Source organism: Pongo pygmaeus, chromosome 2 (assembly GCF_028885625.2).
Source record: "Pongo pygmaeus isolate AG05252 chromosome 2, NHGRI_mPonPyg2-v2.0_pri, whole genome shotgun sequence".
Lineage (NCBI taxonomy): Eukaryota > Metazoa > Chordata > Mammalia > Primates > Hominidae > Pongo > Pongo pygmaeus.
In genome coordinates, this window is record NC_085930.1 from 52,669,045 (window position 1) to 52,683,147 (window position 14,103).

The 14,103-nt window shown below is 36.2% G+C and overlaps 1 protein-coding gene across 2 annotated transcripts in view; it reads right to left on the reverse strand.

The window, feature by feature from the left end:
- Nucleotides 1-14,103, reverse strand: part of GSK3B (glycogen synthase kinase 3 beta) — a 274,814-nt gene that overhangs the window by 95,631 nt on the left and 165,080 nt on the right. For both annotated transcript variants that reach the window (XM_054482769.2, XM_054482768.2), the window contains exon 4: nucleotides 5,747-5,857. In XM_054482769.2, the coding sequence (XP_054338744.1) occupies nucleotides 5,747-5,857 (111 nt within the window). The remainder of the gene's footprint in view (nucleotides 1-5,746; nucleotides 5,858-14,103) is intronic.

Sequence of the window (14,103 nt, forward strand, 5' to 3'; positions counted from 1 at the left end):
TGTGTCGGGGTATTAATGTCTAGGTCAGCAAGAATCAGTGAAAACAAGTTTTCTTTTTTTGGAAAAAAAAAAAGCTTAAGAGTTTAAATGAGGTTAATTTTAAGATGTCTTTTTACTGTATTCTTTCATCTGAAAGATCTACTCTATCTTCATTGTTTTGAAAAGTTTATCTAGAAAAGTCAAGATAAAGAATGAAATATGCAATATTATATATTTGTTGTTATTTCACTTTGTAAAAGTGTATTTATAAGAAAGCTGAGAGGCTTTCTAGACTAGAAAGATAGCAAAAACAAGAACAGAAAAACAACTTATCATGGACTGGGCACTGTTCTAACTGCTTTATGTGTATTATTTCACTTACTCCTTATAATAACTTTATGTAATAAGTACTAATATTATTACCATTTTAAATATAAAATAACTGAGGCCCAGAGAGATTAAGCAACTTGCTCAATATCACACACACACACACACAATATTCTGTAGTGGTTTGAGTAAGTGCTTCTCTTTCAATTACTATTTATGTATTTCGCCATATTTTATTAAATAAAGGTGTAAAATATAATCATTAAATAGCTTGGTGGAGGCCGGGTGTGGTGGCTCACACCTGTAACCCTAGCACTTTGGGAGGCCAAGGCAGGCGGGTTGCCTGAGCTCAGGAGTTCAAGACCACCCTGGGGGCAACATGGTGAAACCCTGTCTCTACTAAAATGCAAAAAATTAGCCGGGCTTGGTGGTGCATGCCTGTAATCCCAGCTCGGAAGGCTGAGGCAGGAGAATTGCTTGGACCCGGGAAATAGAGGTTGCAGTGAACCAAGATTGCACCACTGCACTCCAGCCTGGGCCACAGAGCGAAATTCTCTCTCTCTCTCTGTGTCTCTCTCAACAAAAAAAGAAAAAAAAAAGCAGCTTGGTGTCTAAATAAAAGACTAGAATGATTAATTCTTAGAAACTCAAATATAATTAACACATTTTGAAATATAACAGATTTAACATGTACTAAGTGCCAAACCAAGAAAAGCATTTCTGCCTATTTGCCTATTTGTTTAGTTAATTCTTGCAACCACTTTGAGATACACATTATCCCTATTTTTTACAGAAGATATTGAGGTTCAATGAAAACAATTTTTTTTATTTTTCATTTTATTCAAAGTTGGTACAAAATTGTTAACATTTCCATAAAACAATTACTATGCATCAGTTACAGGACAAAATATCACAGAAAGGAATGTACTTTGCAATTGAACACAATTTGAACAGTTAGTTATATGTAACTCAAATCCAATGCCCTCTTCTCTGTGCCATAATATCTGAAGTAATAAAATAATAAAATAATAGAACACATGTTAAAACAAGTAATAACAATTTTGTTTATGATTCAAAAAATGCATCCAACTCTCTTGTGTGATCAGACCCTGTCCTTAAACATGTCTTTTCAATTAAAAAAAAATTAAGTTCACAACAATGATTTGCCAGTCATCTGTTTTAGAGTTGCATTTTAAAACCCACTTAAGTTCTGAAATATACTCATCAGAAAGGCAAAGGTGCTCAAGAAGTTTTTAACCTGTATATTACTCATAGAACATACTCAACTCTCCCAGAAAAAGTGAAAGGCAATTATAAAGAAATGCAGTTGCCATTCTGGTAACATGTACGCCAAACAAGTCCTTATCAGATGATGAGGTTCATGAAGGCAAGAGTTACTTGCATTTACTTTTATATCACTCTCACAATCTAACATTTTTCATACAATAGGATTACAATAAAACTATGTAGAATGACTATGTGAAGGAGATCAACTCATAACTCATCAATTCCAGACACTGTTTTTATCTTTTCAGATAAAAGGGATCAATGTCCCCAAAGAATAATGCCCAGAGCCAATAGATCTGGCCTCTGAAAGCGCTGTGGTTACATAAAAAAAAAAAAAAATCATCCCTTTTCCCACAAGGGGGAGAAAGAAAGGAGTGCTAGATTTCTCTCTGTATGCCAACTTCAGTATGTACAATAATTTTATTTTCTTTTTTAAAATACAGGATGCCAGATATCTAGCTCAACTATTTGCTGGCAAAAATACTGTAAGTGCACAGGGTTGTTCACTATAGAACTATTTTTAATAGCAAAAACCAAAAAAACCACAACAAAAAACAAGAGGAAAACAATATGTGCATTAATAGGTCACTGGATGAATTAACTAGAATACAGCCACATGATGAAGTAATATGGTAGCCATAAAGAAGGTGATACACACACACACACACACACAGGAAAATATGGACTAATCTCGAGGACATATTTTTAACTGAAAAAAAGAGAAAAATGTGTACCTTATGTAACCATTTATATAAAAAGAGTAAGAATAACTGCATGTTTGCTTATTTTAAAAATGGTAGGATAAATTATGAACATTTAAAAAATATTTAACACTGGTAGAGGAAAGGAATAGAGCAGAGGGAACAGAGATAAAAGCTAAACTTCTTTGAACATATCTTGTTTTGTCAATCTTGCTTTGAACTATGTATAAATATTTTATATGAATTTTAAAGTAAATTTTATTTAAAAATTTAGAAAACCACAATCTATAATAAAAGTAAACTGAAACAAACAAATGCTTAATGGAACATCATCACACAGAGAGGAATTATTCAATTTTTTTGAGATGAAGTCTTGCTCTGTCACCCAGGCTGTGTGCAGTGGCATGATCTTGGCTTACTGCAACCTCCACTTCACAGATACAAGTGATTCTCCTGCCTCAGCCTCCTGAGTAGCTAGGATTACAGGTGTGCTCCAGGATGCCCAGCTAATTTTTATATTTTTAGTAGAGGTGGGGTCTCGCCATGTTGGCCAGGCTGGTCTTGAACTCCTGACCTCCGGTGATCTGCACACATCAGCCTCCCAAAATGCTGGATTACAGGCATGAGCCAATGTGCCTGACCTCAGTGTTTCTTTAGAACAGAGAAATTTGATTGTTCATCCCTAATGGGATCTAATGGGTAAAACTGAGCTGTGCTTAGATCTTAAATTATTTTTAGCTGGTGGTCCTAGTGTTGGAATTGTTATTCTAAGATGGTTATGTAGGGTGCTGGGTAGAATAAGTTATTAATTATACTACTATCATTGAGAAATGAAATTTTCAATGTTAAGAGAAAGGAAATACAAACATAAGATTATTACAGTTGAGTAAAAACTCATCAATTTTATTTGAAAGTATCAGTATGAACTCATGGTGTATTTATTTTTGGAAAAAAAGAAGATGCATTACATCTGAGAAAATTACCCACATATTTCCTAGCTCTGCTCACCAAAAAGACCCAGAAACAATAACCAACCCTGTGACAATTAGCACCTCTAGCATCCAGACTGTGGTCTCTAAATACCATCTCCCACTAAAAGAACAAGGTCTTCTTGAAGAAAAGGTTGATTCTAAGTCTGAGGAAGAAATGTGTAAGATGAACTTGGAATAATACTCTGTCATATTAGAAAGCAAGGAAACTGTCAAGTATTATTAAGACTCACATAAGATACTTTAAAACAAACAACAAAACACCTCATTGGTACCTATGGAGGATGCTATGGAACTGACTATCATAAATTTTGGTAAATAAAGAAAAGGGATCAAATACATTTCCTGTCTTTCTTATATAAACTATATCTCATGGCACAAATAGTTGATATGGGAAAATCTCTCTTTATGAAACTATTCCAGCTTATAAATTAAGAAGGAATAATAACAGTAGACTACCAATATTTTGTAAACTTTAATGAATTAATGAATTTAGGCAGTGATCATCAATGGCTGCTAACATCAGGAAAAGAAAGACATTATGTTCTTCCTTCAGAAAGCACTCAATACTACAAATAAAGTGGCCCCGACTCTTACCAAAAATATATTTAATTATCAGTTATCTAACCACCAATTTGCAGGAAATACAGATGACAAAAGAACATACTAATTACACTACAGAAATCCAGCAAAATCCAGACCAAGAAAGTATAGGCCAAATGATCTGGTTTCTTTAGCAACAAAGTTCAAGAGAGAGAAAAAGAGAACCTATGGATTAAAAGAAACATTAGAGGCACATCAGCCAATCATAATATATAAACCTTAACTGAATGCCAATTCAAAAATATAAACTTAAAAAAATTATGTCATAGGCAAATATAAACTGAGTATCTAATGATACTAATGAAATACTATTTATTTTCATAGGTATGACAATGGTAATTTAATTACATTTTTAAAAATAATATCCTGGCCGGGCATGGTGGCTCGTGCCTGTAATCTCAGTACTTGGGGAGGCCCAGCTGGTGGATCAATTGAGTTCAGGAGTTCAAGACCAGCCCAGCCAACATGGTGAAACCACATCTCCACTAATAACACAAAAATTAGCTGGGCATGGTCGCGTGTGCCTGTAATCCCAGCTACTTGGGAGGCTGAGACAGGAGAATCGCTTGAACCCAGAGGGCAGAGATTGCAGTGAGCCAAGATTGTGCATGCACTCCAGCCTGGGCAACAGAGTGAAAAGGAAGGAAGGAAGGAAGGAAATAAGGAAGGAAGGAAGGAAGGAAGGAAGGAAATAAGGAAGGAAGGAAGGAAGGAAGGAAGGAAGGAAGGAAGGAAGGAAGGAAGGAAGGAAGAATAATAAAAAAAGAACATCCTTATCTATATATAAAGTATGTATATACTTTATATATATAAATATATGATATACACTATATATAGTATAGTTTATATGTAAATATATATTATATACAGTATATATAGTATATATAGTTTATATATATAAAATATATAATATATACACTATAGTGTATATATTATATATACTATATATATATGACTCCTTGCCAAAGTAATCCAGCTAACAAAAGTGCTTAAAGAACTTCTATTATTATTATTATTATTATTAGCTTATGCAAAATCCACCCAAAGAACTTCTATTATTAATGGTCCTACTTTGGTAACCCTTTTATTATTGTTAAGCTTAAATTTTTAACAATTAAGACTTCAAAAACTCTAACCATAAGACATTCAGAGTCAATGCCATTTTATTTTCTACAGTCATTTCCATAAAGGGTTAAATTTAAAAATTGTATTTAGATATCTGAACTTTCAAACTTAACTACTAGTTTTCACAATGCCATAGTTAATAAAATAATTTGTTACTAATAACTAACCACAACTTTAATACAAATTATGCTAGATAAATACCTAGCCATTCTGCCATGAGTTCTAGGAAACAAACAAGATGGCATTGATATTAGACACCAAAAAATAAACAACACCCAGTGCATATTTAAAATCACCAACAGTTTAAGCTGCAGCTACAGATGCCAAAAAATATATAAATGGCATCTATGAACAAATGAATTTGAACATATCTATAACTTTATTTTACAATTTTATATGATATGCTCCTATTTTGGTTTGTGGCACAATAAAGATATCAGAGGTTAAATTAAAATGTACTATGGCTACTAGCAGAAATAAAATCTATAAATGTCTGTGAAAAATATTCACTGTAATTTACCAGAATATCTTTACTATCTGAGTTATAAAACTTCAAAAGGTGCACACTTCACGTTTTAAAACTGTAAAAGGATTTAACAAAGTTCCAACAATACCTACTTTACAGTTTTTCTCCCTGCGTATTAAATACAATAATATAGTTAAAACATAAAAGAGGCTCTCCTTGGTTCATAAAAAATGTTTTCTAAAATGGAAAATTGTTATGTTTTTACATACCTTGACATAAATCACAGGGAGCGTCTGTTTGGCTCGACTATAGTGTCTGGCAACTCTGTATACTGTTTCCGGAACATAGTCCAGCACCAGATTAAGATAGACCTCATCTTTCTGAAAGAGTTTATTAAAAAAACAAAAAACAAAACAAAACAGATTAGAAACTGGTCTTTAAATATTCAAATTAGAGTAAATTCTCTAGATATTTACTTATTCGGATTTTTAAAGATTAATGTGTCACTTTTAATTATATAAAATTACTTCAGAACATAACCATAATAATAAAAACAAGTCAACCACACCTTTTTACTAATAATTCAATGGGGGAAAAAATAGTCATTTCAATATTGTTAAGATTCTCAATTACATTTAAACAATTATTTTAGTTACCATGATTTTAGAGGGTATCACCTGTCATAAAATATAATATTTTCTAGGCTGATAATCAATGTCCTCACATCCTATTAAGATAAGTATCATGGTGGCAGGGAGAGTACTGAATCTGACACTAAGAAACATGGATTTCTAGCCCTAGCTCTGCTAGTCGGTGTGTGCAAGTCACTTGCATCTCTAGGCTTCAGTTTCTTCAACTACAATATGAAAAGTCAGACTAAACAGTCCAAAATGTCTCTAACCTCCACACACAAAAAAAGATCTTATAGTTACCTGATAGTATATAACTGATAGAACAACCACTTGTCTTCTATAATTAACTGAAATTTTAAAAATAACCTATAAGGCAACGTGTTACCATACTCACAAGCTTATTACAGGTCATATGTTTAAATATCCATACTCTGCAGCATAAAGACACCAACTCAACATCAGTGGAGAAAAAGAAAGGCATTCTAACTTAAGCACCAAGTAGGAAGGAAGAGCAGGGCACTGCCCTTACCCTGTTTATGTGGCCAGTATCAGGTAAATTGAAGCAGAAAACAAAGTTGAGAATCACCATGTTCAAGCATAGACTTGGCTACTGAGTGGGAAATACTGTGGATAAACAAACTTTCACAATCTCCCAATTTGAAATAATCTTACCTATCAAACTGAAGTGGAGAATTTCAATTTTCAGCATTTACTGAGCATTTTCCGTATTATCAGTGGCCACAGCAGGGGAAATAAAAGTATAAAAGAGATGACATCTAAACTGTGTATAAAAGGAGCATTTCACGCAGAGAGAGAAAACAATATTCAAAACGTAAGGTCATGTAAGAGTATAGCAGAGATTAGGAAACAGTGAAACATCATGCCATTGACCCTACTACCTTCTCTCTACACTTCACGCACTTATGTTCTCCTCTCTTCCCTCCTTAGCCTGCTTAAATTCCACAGTCCATCATTATCCTCTCTCTAACACAAGAGTCAACAAACAACAGGAATAGTCTGCTGCCTGTTTTTAAAAATAAACTTTTAATGGAACAGAGCTATGCCTATTCAGTTAAGTACTGTCTATGGCTGCTTTTGGACTACAGTGACAGAACTGAATAGTTGTGACAGAGACTAGATAGCCCGCAAAGCCAAAAATATCTAAGAAAAAGCTTGTGGTTTTTCCACAACCCTGGTTGAGTTCAGCTTTCTGCCCAGTCCATGTCTATGACCAAAGAGCTCAACATGGCTGCAAAGAAACCTCTAATTATGCTGACTGGTCTCATGTTAAAGTCATCATCAAAATTTAATTTGTTGGCCAGGCGTGGTGGCTTACACCTGTAATCCCAGCATTTTGGGAGGCTGAGGCAGGCAGATCACTTGAGTTTACGACTTTGAGACCACCCTGGGCAACATAGCAAAACCCCATCTCTACAAAAAATACAAAAATTAGCCAGGCGTGGTGGTGTGCACCTGTAGTTCCAGTTACTTGGGAGAAGGAGGTGGGAGAATGGCTTGAGCCTGGGAGGCAAAGGTTGCAATAAGCCAAGATCATGCCATGCACTCCAGTCTGGGTGACAGAGCCACACCTTGTCTCAAAATCAATTTGTCCAGCAATAATTATACACTTTCCTGGTCCATTCACTTTTCCAGACCACTTAATTTCTTCTTTCCTCCTCTTCAACCTCTAACACTCCTTCTCTGTCCTCAGCCTCAACAGATGACCTTGCTTGCATCACTACAAGCACTAACCTACCAGCATCTATCTCCATATACTCTTACTTTACTTCTGTAACTAGAGATAAGCTAACCCAGCTCCTTCCTAAGGCAAACATTGCTACATGTTAAAGCAAAAACAAAAATGGTCCTGTACTCACGGTCATTGCTCCAGAATTTTTTTTGTCTTTCTGCATTAATTATTCCGTGTGGAAACATTACAATCAGCACAAAAACTTGCTATTATTTCTCCCATCTTTAAAAAAAAAAAAAAACTATCTCTAATCACACTAATCACCACCATATTTCTGCCTCCTCTCCTTAAGTTGACTTTCTCCAATTCCTCTCTCCTCCTATTCTAAAACTTACTCCAACAGAATTTCACTACCACTATGCCAAAATTATTCCAGATCAACAATCTCCTTGTTGCTGAATCCAAAGCCAATTTTGTCATCATCTTACCCTTCTCATCTATTTGACTTGGCATTATCATTTGGAAAAGTCAACCATATTCCTTTCATTGAAGCACCTTCTTCACTTCATAGGACACTATACTTTTTTGGTTTTCATCCTACCCTACAGACAACTCTTCTTTTCTCCATTTCTGCTTCCTCCTATTCTCCTTCATCTCTTAAAAATTGGAAGATCCCTGGACTTAGTCCTCAGATCTCTTCTGTTCTTTAAACTCACTCCCCCTTGATAATCTCATCCAGTCTAATGGCTCAATACTACTATACACTGATTACATATAAATACATACACATATATTAGACCTCTGCCCTTAACTCCACACTAGTATATCCAACTGTGTATCTGGTATTGCTCTGGCTAAAAACCTTAGAATCATCCTTAATCAACTCCCAGCCCCTTCTCTCTTACACTTCCACACACACACACCTATAACCACACATACACTCTCATATCCAAATGCCAGGAAATATGAATGGTTCCACCTTTAAAATTTATCTGGATCCAACCACTCATCATCTTCACTGCTAGAACCCTCGTCTAAGCCACTATCACCTTTCACGTGGATTACTGTAATATCTTCCTAAACGGCCTGCTTCTACCCTTATTCCTTTCCAGTCTACTATCAACTAAAATCAAGTCAAGTTAGACTGTATCTCTTCTACTCCACCTCATTGGTCTATAAGGTACTACACACCCATCTCATTATTTCTGTCGTCTATTCTTCTACTCCACTGCTGTCCTCACTGCTTACTTTTCTCTAGCCAAGCTAGTTCCCTGCTATTTCCTGAACACATATGGTACATTTTCACATTCAGGGATTCTGTACTTCAGGGCTTCTAGTTCTTTAACCTAGAATGTTCTCCCCCCAGACATGCTCAAAGCTCATTTGTCTCAACTCCTTCAAAATCTTTGGTTAAAGTGTTACCTTCTTAGTATGGCTTTCCTTAATCATTCCATTTAAAATTACAACTCATTCCTCCACCTCCACATTCCCCATCTGCCTTCCCCACTTTATAAATGAAACTTACCATTTTCTAACCACATAGTTTATTTTATTTTATCTGCTTCCTCTGACTAGACAAGGCTCCACGATGGCAAAGGCTTTTGTCTGTTTTATTCACTGCTCTATCTCCATATAGAATAGTGCCTAGCATACGGTAGGTACTCAGTAAATATTTGCTGACTAAATTAAGTGTAGGGGCAATGGGTATCCTTTAAAATGTAGTATTACATATTTCACAATGTACACACATATAAAAATCATGTACACTGTAAATATATACATTTTTATTTTTCAATTATATCAATAAAGCTTGAAGAAAAAAATTAGATTACAAACTGACATGTCTGTTTTAATTCAAACAGTATTACAGAAAATGGGTATGGAGAGGAGGAGACTTGAGAAGGTGAGAATGAATGCAGGGTAAGCAGCTGGAAACCTTCTACAAGAGTCCAAAGGCTGAATCAGGGCATAAGGCAATAGGGAATTTTTTTTAAAGCAGGGGGAAGGTAGGGTAGGTATACCGGCTAGTTGAACATGAGACTAATAGAGAATCCAAGAAACAAAGAGATTAGGATTAATTTAACTGTCTTTAAGCTTGGGCAACCAAGTAGGTGATGAGACATAGAAAGCAAAAACAGTAGAAAGGTTTGAAGGAAAAATTATTTGAACTTTTACTTAATGAATGTCAGAACACTTTGAGTAGCTATATTACATAGGTGGTTGCAAACAGGGGTCAAGGCAAAACTCAGGAAGCAAGAGTGGAGTACAGCTTGAGATTCAGGCAATAGCTGAAGCCATGAGAATAGACTTGTTCACCTAAGAAGACCACCCAGAGTTGGAGAGTAAGGAAAGGACTGAGTATGGAATCCTGAAAAACACTAAATTTAAGAAGCAGATAACATAGGAGACTTAGCAAACATGAAGAAAAAACTAAGAGGCACAAGAAAGCAAGGAAAGATTAGCATCGACAATCCAAAGCAGAAATTTCTATAAGGGTGAGAGGTGAAACTGTGAAGCATTTCAATAGTAGATGAGATGAGAACTAAAAAGAGGTTATTCCATCTACACCCAATATCTTGGTATATCTTGGTTCAGTGATGCTCTTGGAAAAAGAGGTTTCAGACCATGGTGTCAGTAGCAATCAAGCTTTATTGGGTTCACAAGTGAGCAGGTGGCAGGTGAGGAATAGGAGGTAGTTAATTCAGTTTATTCTCACAAAGTCTCTGGTGATGAAAGTAAGGAGAGAACTGGGAGTTGGTAACTCAAGGGGAGCAAAAGTCAAAGAAACATTGTTGCTGGGCTTTTGTTTGCACTTTTTACTGGCTAAAAGAGACCCAAATTTATTTGTAAGCTGAGTAGACACAGGTAGAATAAAGTTATAAAAAAGGAGGAATGGCTGGGCTTGGTGGCTCACGCCTGTAATCCCAGCACTTTGGGAGGCAGAGGCGGGCGGATCATGAGGTCAGGAGATCAAGATCATCCTGGCTAACACGGTGAAACCCCGTCTCTACTAAAAATACAAAAAATTAGCAGGGCATGGTGGCAGGTGCCTGTAGTCCCAGCTACTTGGGAGGCTGAGGCAGGAGAATCGCTTGAACCCAGGAGGCAGAGGTTGCAGTGAGCTGAGATCACACCACTGCACTCCAGCCTGGGAGATAGAGCGAGACTCCATATCAAAAAAAAAGAGGAAAAAGGGATAAGAAGCAAGATTCTAGAAAATCAGGAGAAGGAAGAAACAAGGACAAAGACAAACTATATAGCATAGTAATTAAGAAGTAAGATTAGCATGAGTCACATAAAACTATATAGAAGTCCCAATTCTGTTACTAGGAGTTATGTGACTATGAGAAAGTTATTTAACCTCTCTAACCATCAGTTTCCTCATCTGCAATATAGACCTAACGACAGTATCTAGTTTAAAGAACTGTCATGATATTATAAGAAATCATCAATGTGAAATTCTTTAAATACATTACCTAACACACAATAAAGACTCGAGTTTTAGCTATTTTCATCCTTAAAAAAATAGTATCTTTTTTTCTTTAAATCTAATAAGTGATTAGGTATTAGAGAAAAGGAAAGAAATGTAAGCTGAATGAGTTATGTGTGATGATCCTATTTCTTGTAAAGTAAGATATAAGATGATATGCAAAACTAGGGATAACAAGAGTAATGCTGAAGGCTAAAAGAAAAAAAATGCAGAGATCAATATTCAGAAACAATCAGTTCCCATTGTAAATGAGGTCTAATAAAGAGGACAAATAAACAGAATGCTCAATTGGTGTGAAAAGGATTGCTGTATTAAATAGAATTCAAAGAATGGTGAGTCTCAGGTATTAGAAGGTCATTAACACAGATGTCAAAACCATTTTTTTTAACTATTACTCAATCACAAAGTTTCTTGATTTTAATGATCCATTTTACAAAATTAATCATTATACACTTAAGAACAACCTGGAGATGTGTATACCACCACATTCCAATTTACTTCATTTGCTAAACAATCATACTAACAGTTAAGAATATAAAGGCTGAACCAGGCACGGTGGTTCATGCCTATAATCCCAGCACTTTAGGAGGCCAAGGCAGAAGGATCACTTGAGTCCAGGAGTTCAAGACCAGCCTGGGCAACACAGGGAGGCACCATTTCTACAAAAAAACAAAAAAATTGGCCAGGCGTGGTGGCTCACGCCTATAATCCCAGCACTTTGGGAGGCCGAGGCGGGCGGATCACCTGAGGTCTGGAGTTCGAGACCAGCCTGACCAACATGGAGAAATCCCGTCTCTACTAAAAATACAAAATTAGCCAGGCATGGTGGCGCATGCCTGCAATCCCAGCTACTCTGGACGCTGAGGCAGGAGAATGGCTTGAACCGGGAGGCGGAGGTTGCTGTGAGCCGAGATCGCGCCATTGCACCCCAGTCTGGGCAACAAGAGTGAAACTCTGTCTCAAAAAAATAAATAAATAAATAAATAATAATAATAATAATTAGCCAGGCCTGGCAGTGCACGCCTGTGGTCACAGCGACTCGGGAGGCTAAGGTGGGAGGATCACTTGAGCCCCAAAAGTCAAGGCTAGTGAGCCATGATGGCACCACTGCAACCCAGCCTGGATGACACAGTGAGATTCTGTCTCCTACACACACACGCGCGCACACACACATTTATTTAATTTTATATATTTAAACTATATGTAAGATTAAAAGATGAATCAATCCCAAGTTCAACAGAGATTTCCAGTTATAAGACTATAAACTGTCCTTCCCTTGTCTCAATATTTTTATAAATGATTTCATTTATTACAGGTTGCAAATGCCATCAACAGCTAAGCAACAAATGTAAAAGTGTGAAGCCAAATTGTGTAATGCAATAAGGGGCAATAGTTGGTAAATCACACAGTACAAAACTTAACTAACTACAAGCATTCTAGTTTAAAAAAAAAAAAACCGAATGTGCTTGTCAAATAAAACACATCATGGGATAGATTTGGCTGTCAATTTATAACCTCTGATTTCAACACAGCCACCTAAGATTGACACAGACCTAGAAGAATGGCTTAAAATGAAACACTGAATAAAAATTTAAAGAACTTGGGCTGGAATGATAGACCAAACCCACAATATGAAATTTAACAAAGGCCCTATGACTAAAATCAAAGTGTCAATGTATTATTGAGAATGAGAGAACAGAGGAACTTCAGATCAAACTTGACAGTAATACATATGGAAATTAAAGAAGTGTAACTGAACAGAACTCAAAAAGAATAAACACTGAGATGCAACCAATGAAAAACATCATGCAACATTAGGCTACAAAAGTATTGTGTTCAAATCAATGAAGATAATTCCACTCTACTTTGTATAGCTCACGCTGCATTGGAAGTAGTGATATCCCTTTACTGGCCACATATTTTATTCATAATATTAACACAGCAGAATACATCAAAGGAAGGCTAATGAAACCATGTCTGCTATAGGCTGAACAATCTAATTTACTACACTATGAGAAACATGAAGGCACCAATAAATGCTCTTGTTAAATTTACAAATGTTCTAATGTAAAATAAGCAGCCATAGGGAATAACCCCCGAGGGGACTGCCCATCCCTAGGAAACACCATATGTAGGGAAAACAGTAGTATTTTTGCAGTTCCAAAGTACAGTTTTGTTTGAAGCTTCTTGCACAACATAATTAAGAAGGCTGAAGATGCTAATATTTTGAGAAGACCAGGATTCAGCACTTCTAGTGCTCATAATTTTCTGAAACATCTCAGGTTTGCTATTTCCTTAATGTAATCTATCTCCTTTGGATTATCAGACACAATGCTAGAATACTCACAAATTGTAAACTTTAAAAAGTAAATAGGCTGGGCACGGTGGCTCACATCAGCAGTCTCAGCACTTTGGGAGGCCGAGGTGGGTGGATCGCTTGAGCCCGGAAGTTTAACACCAGCCTGGGCAACATGGCGAAACCCTGTCTCTACCAAAAATACAAAAGTTAGCCAGGCATGGTAGCATGCACCTGGAGTCCCAGCTACTCAGGAGGCTGAGGCATGAGAATCGCTTCAACCCAGGAGGTGGAGGTTGCAGTAGTCAAGACTGCGCCACTGCACTCCAGCCTAGGTGACAGAGCAAGACTGTCTCAAAAAAACAAAACAAAAACAAATAAAAAAAATAAAATTTTAAAAAACCTAAATAGAACACACAGTATCATTTGGGAGGCAGGAGCTGAAAACACTGAGTCTACTAACCTCAAATAACTGATACTAGGTTTCAAAAAAACTGGCAAAAGAGTCAATGCCAGAA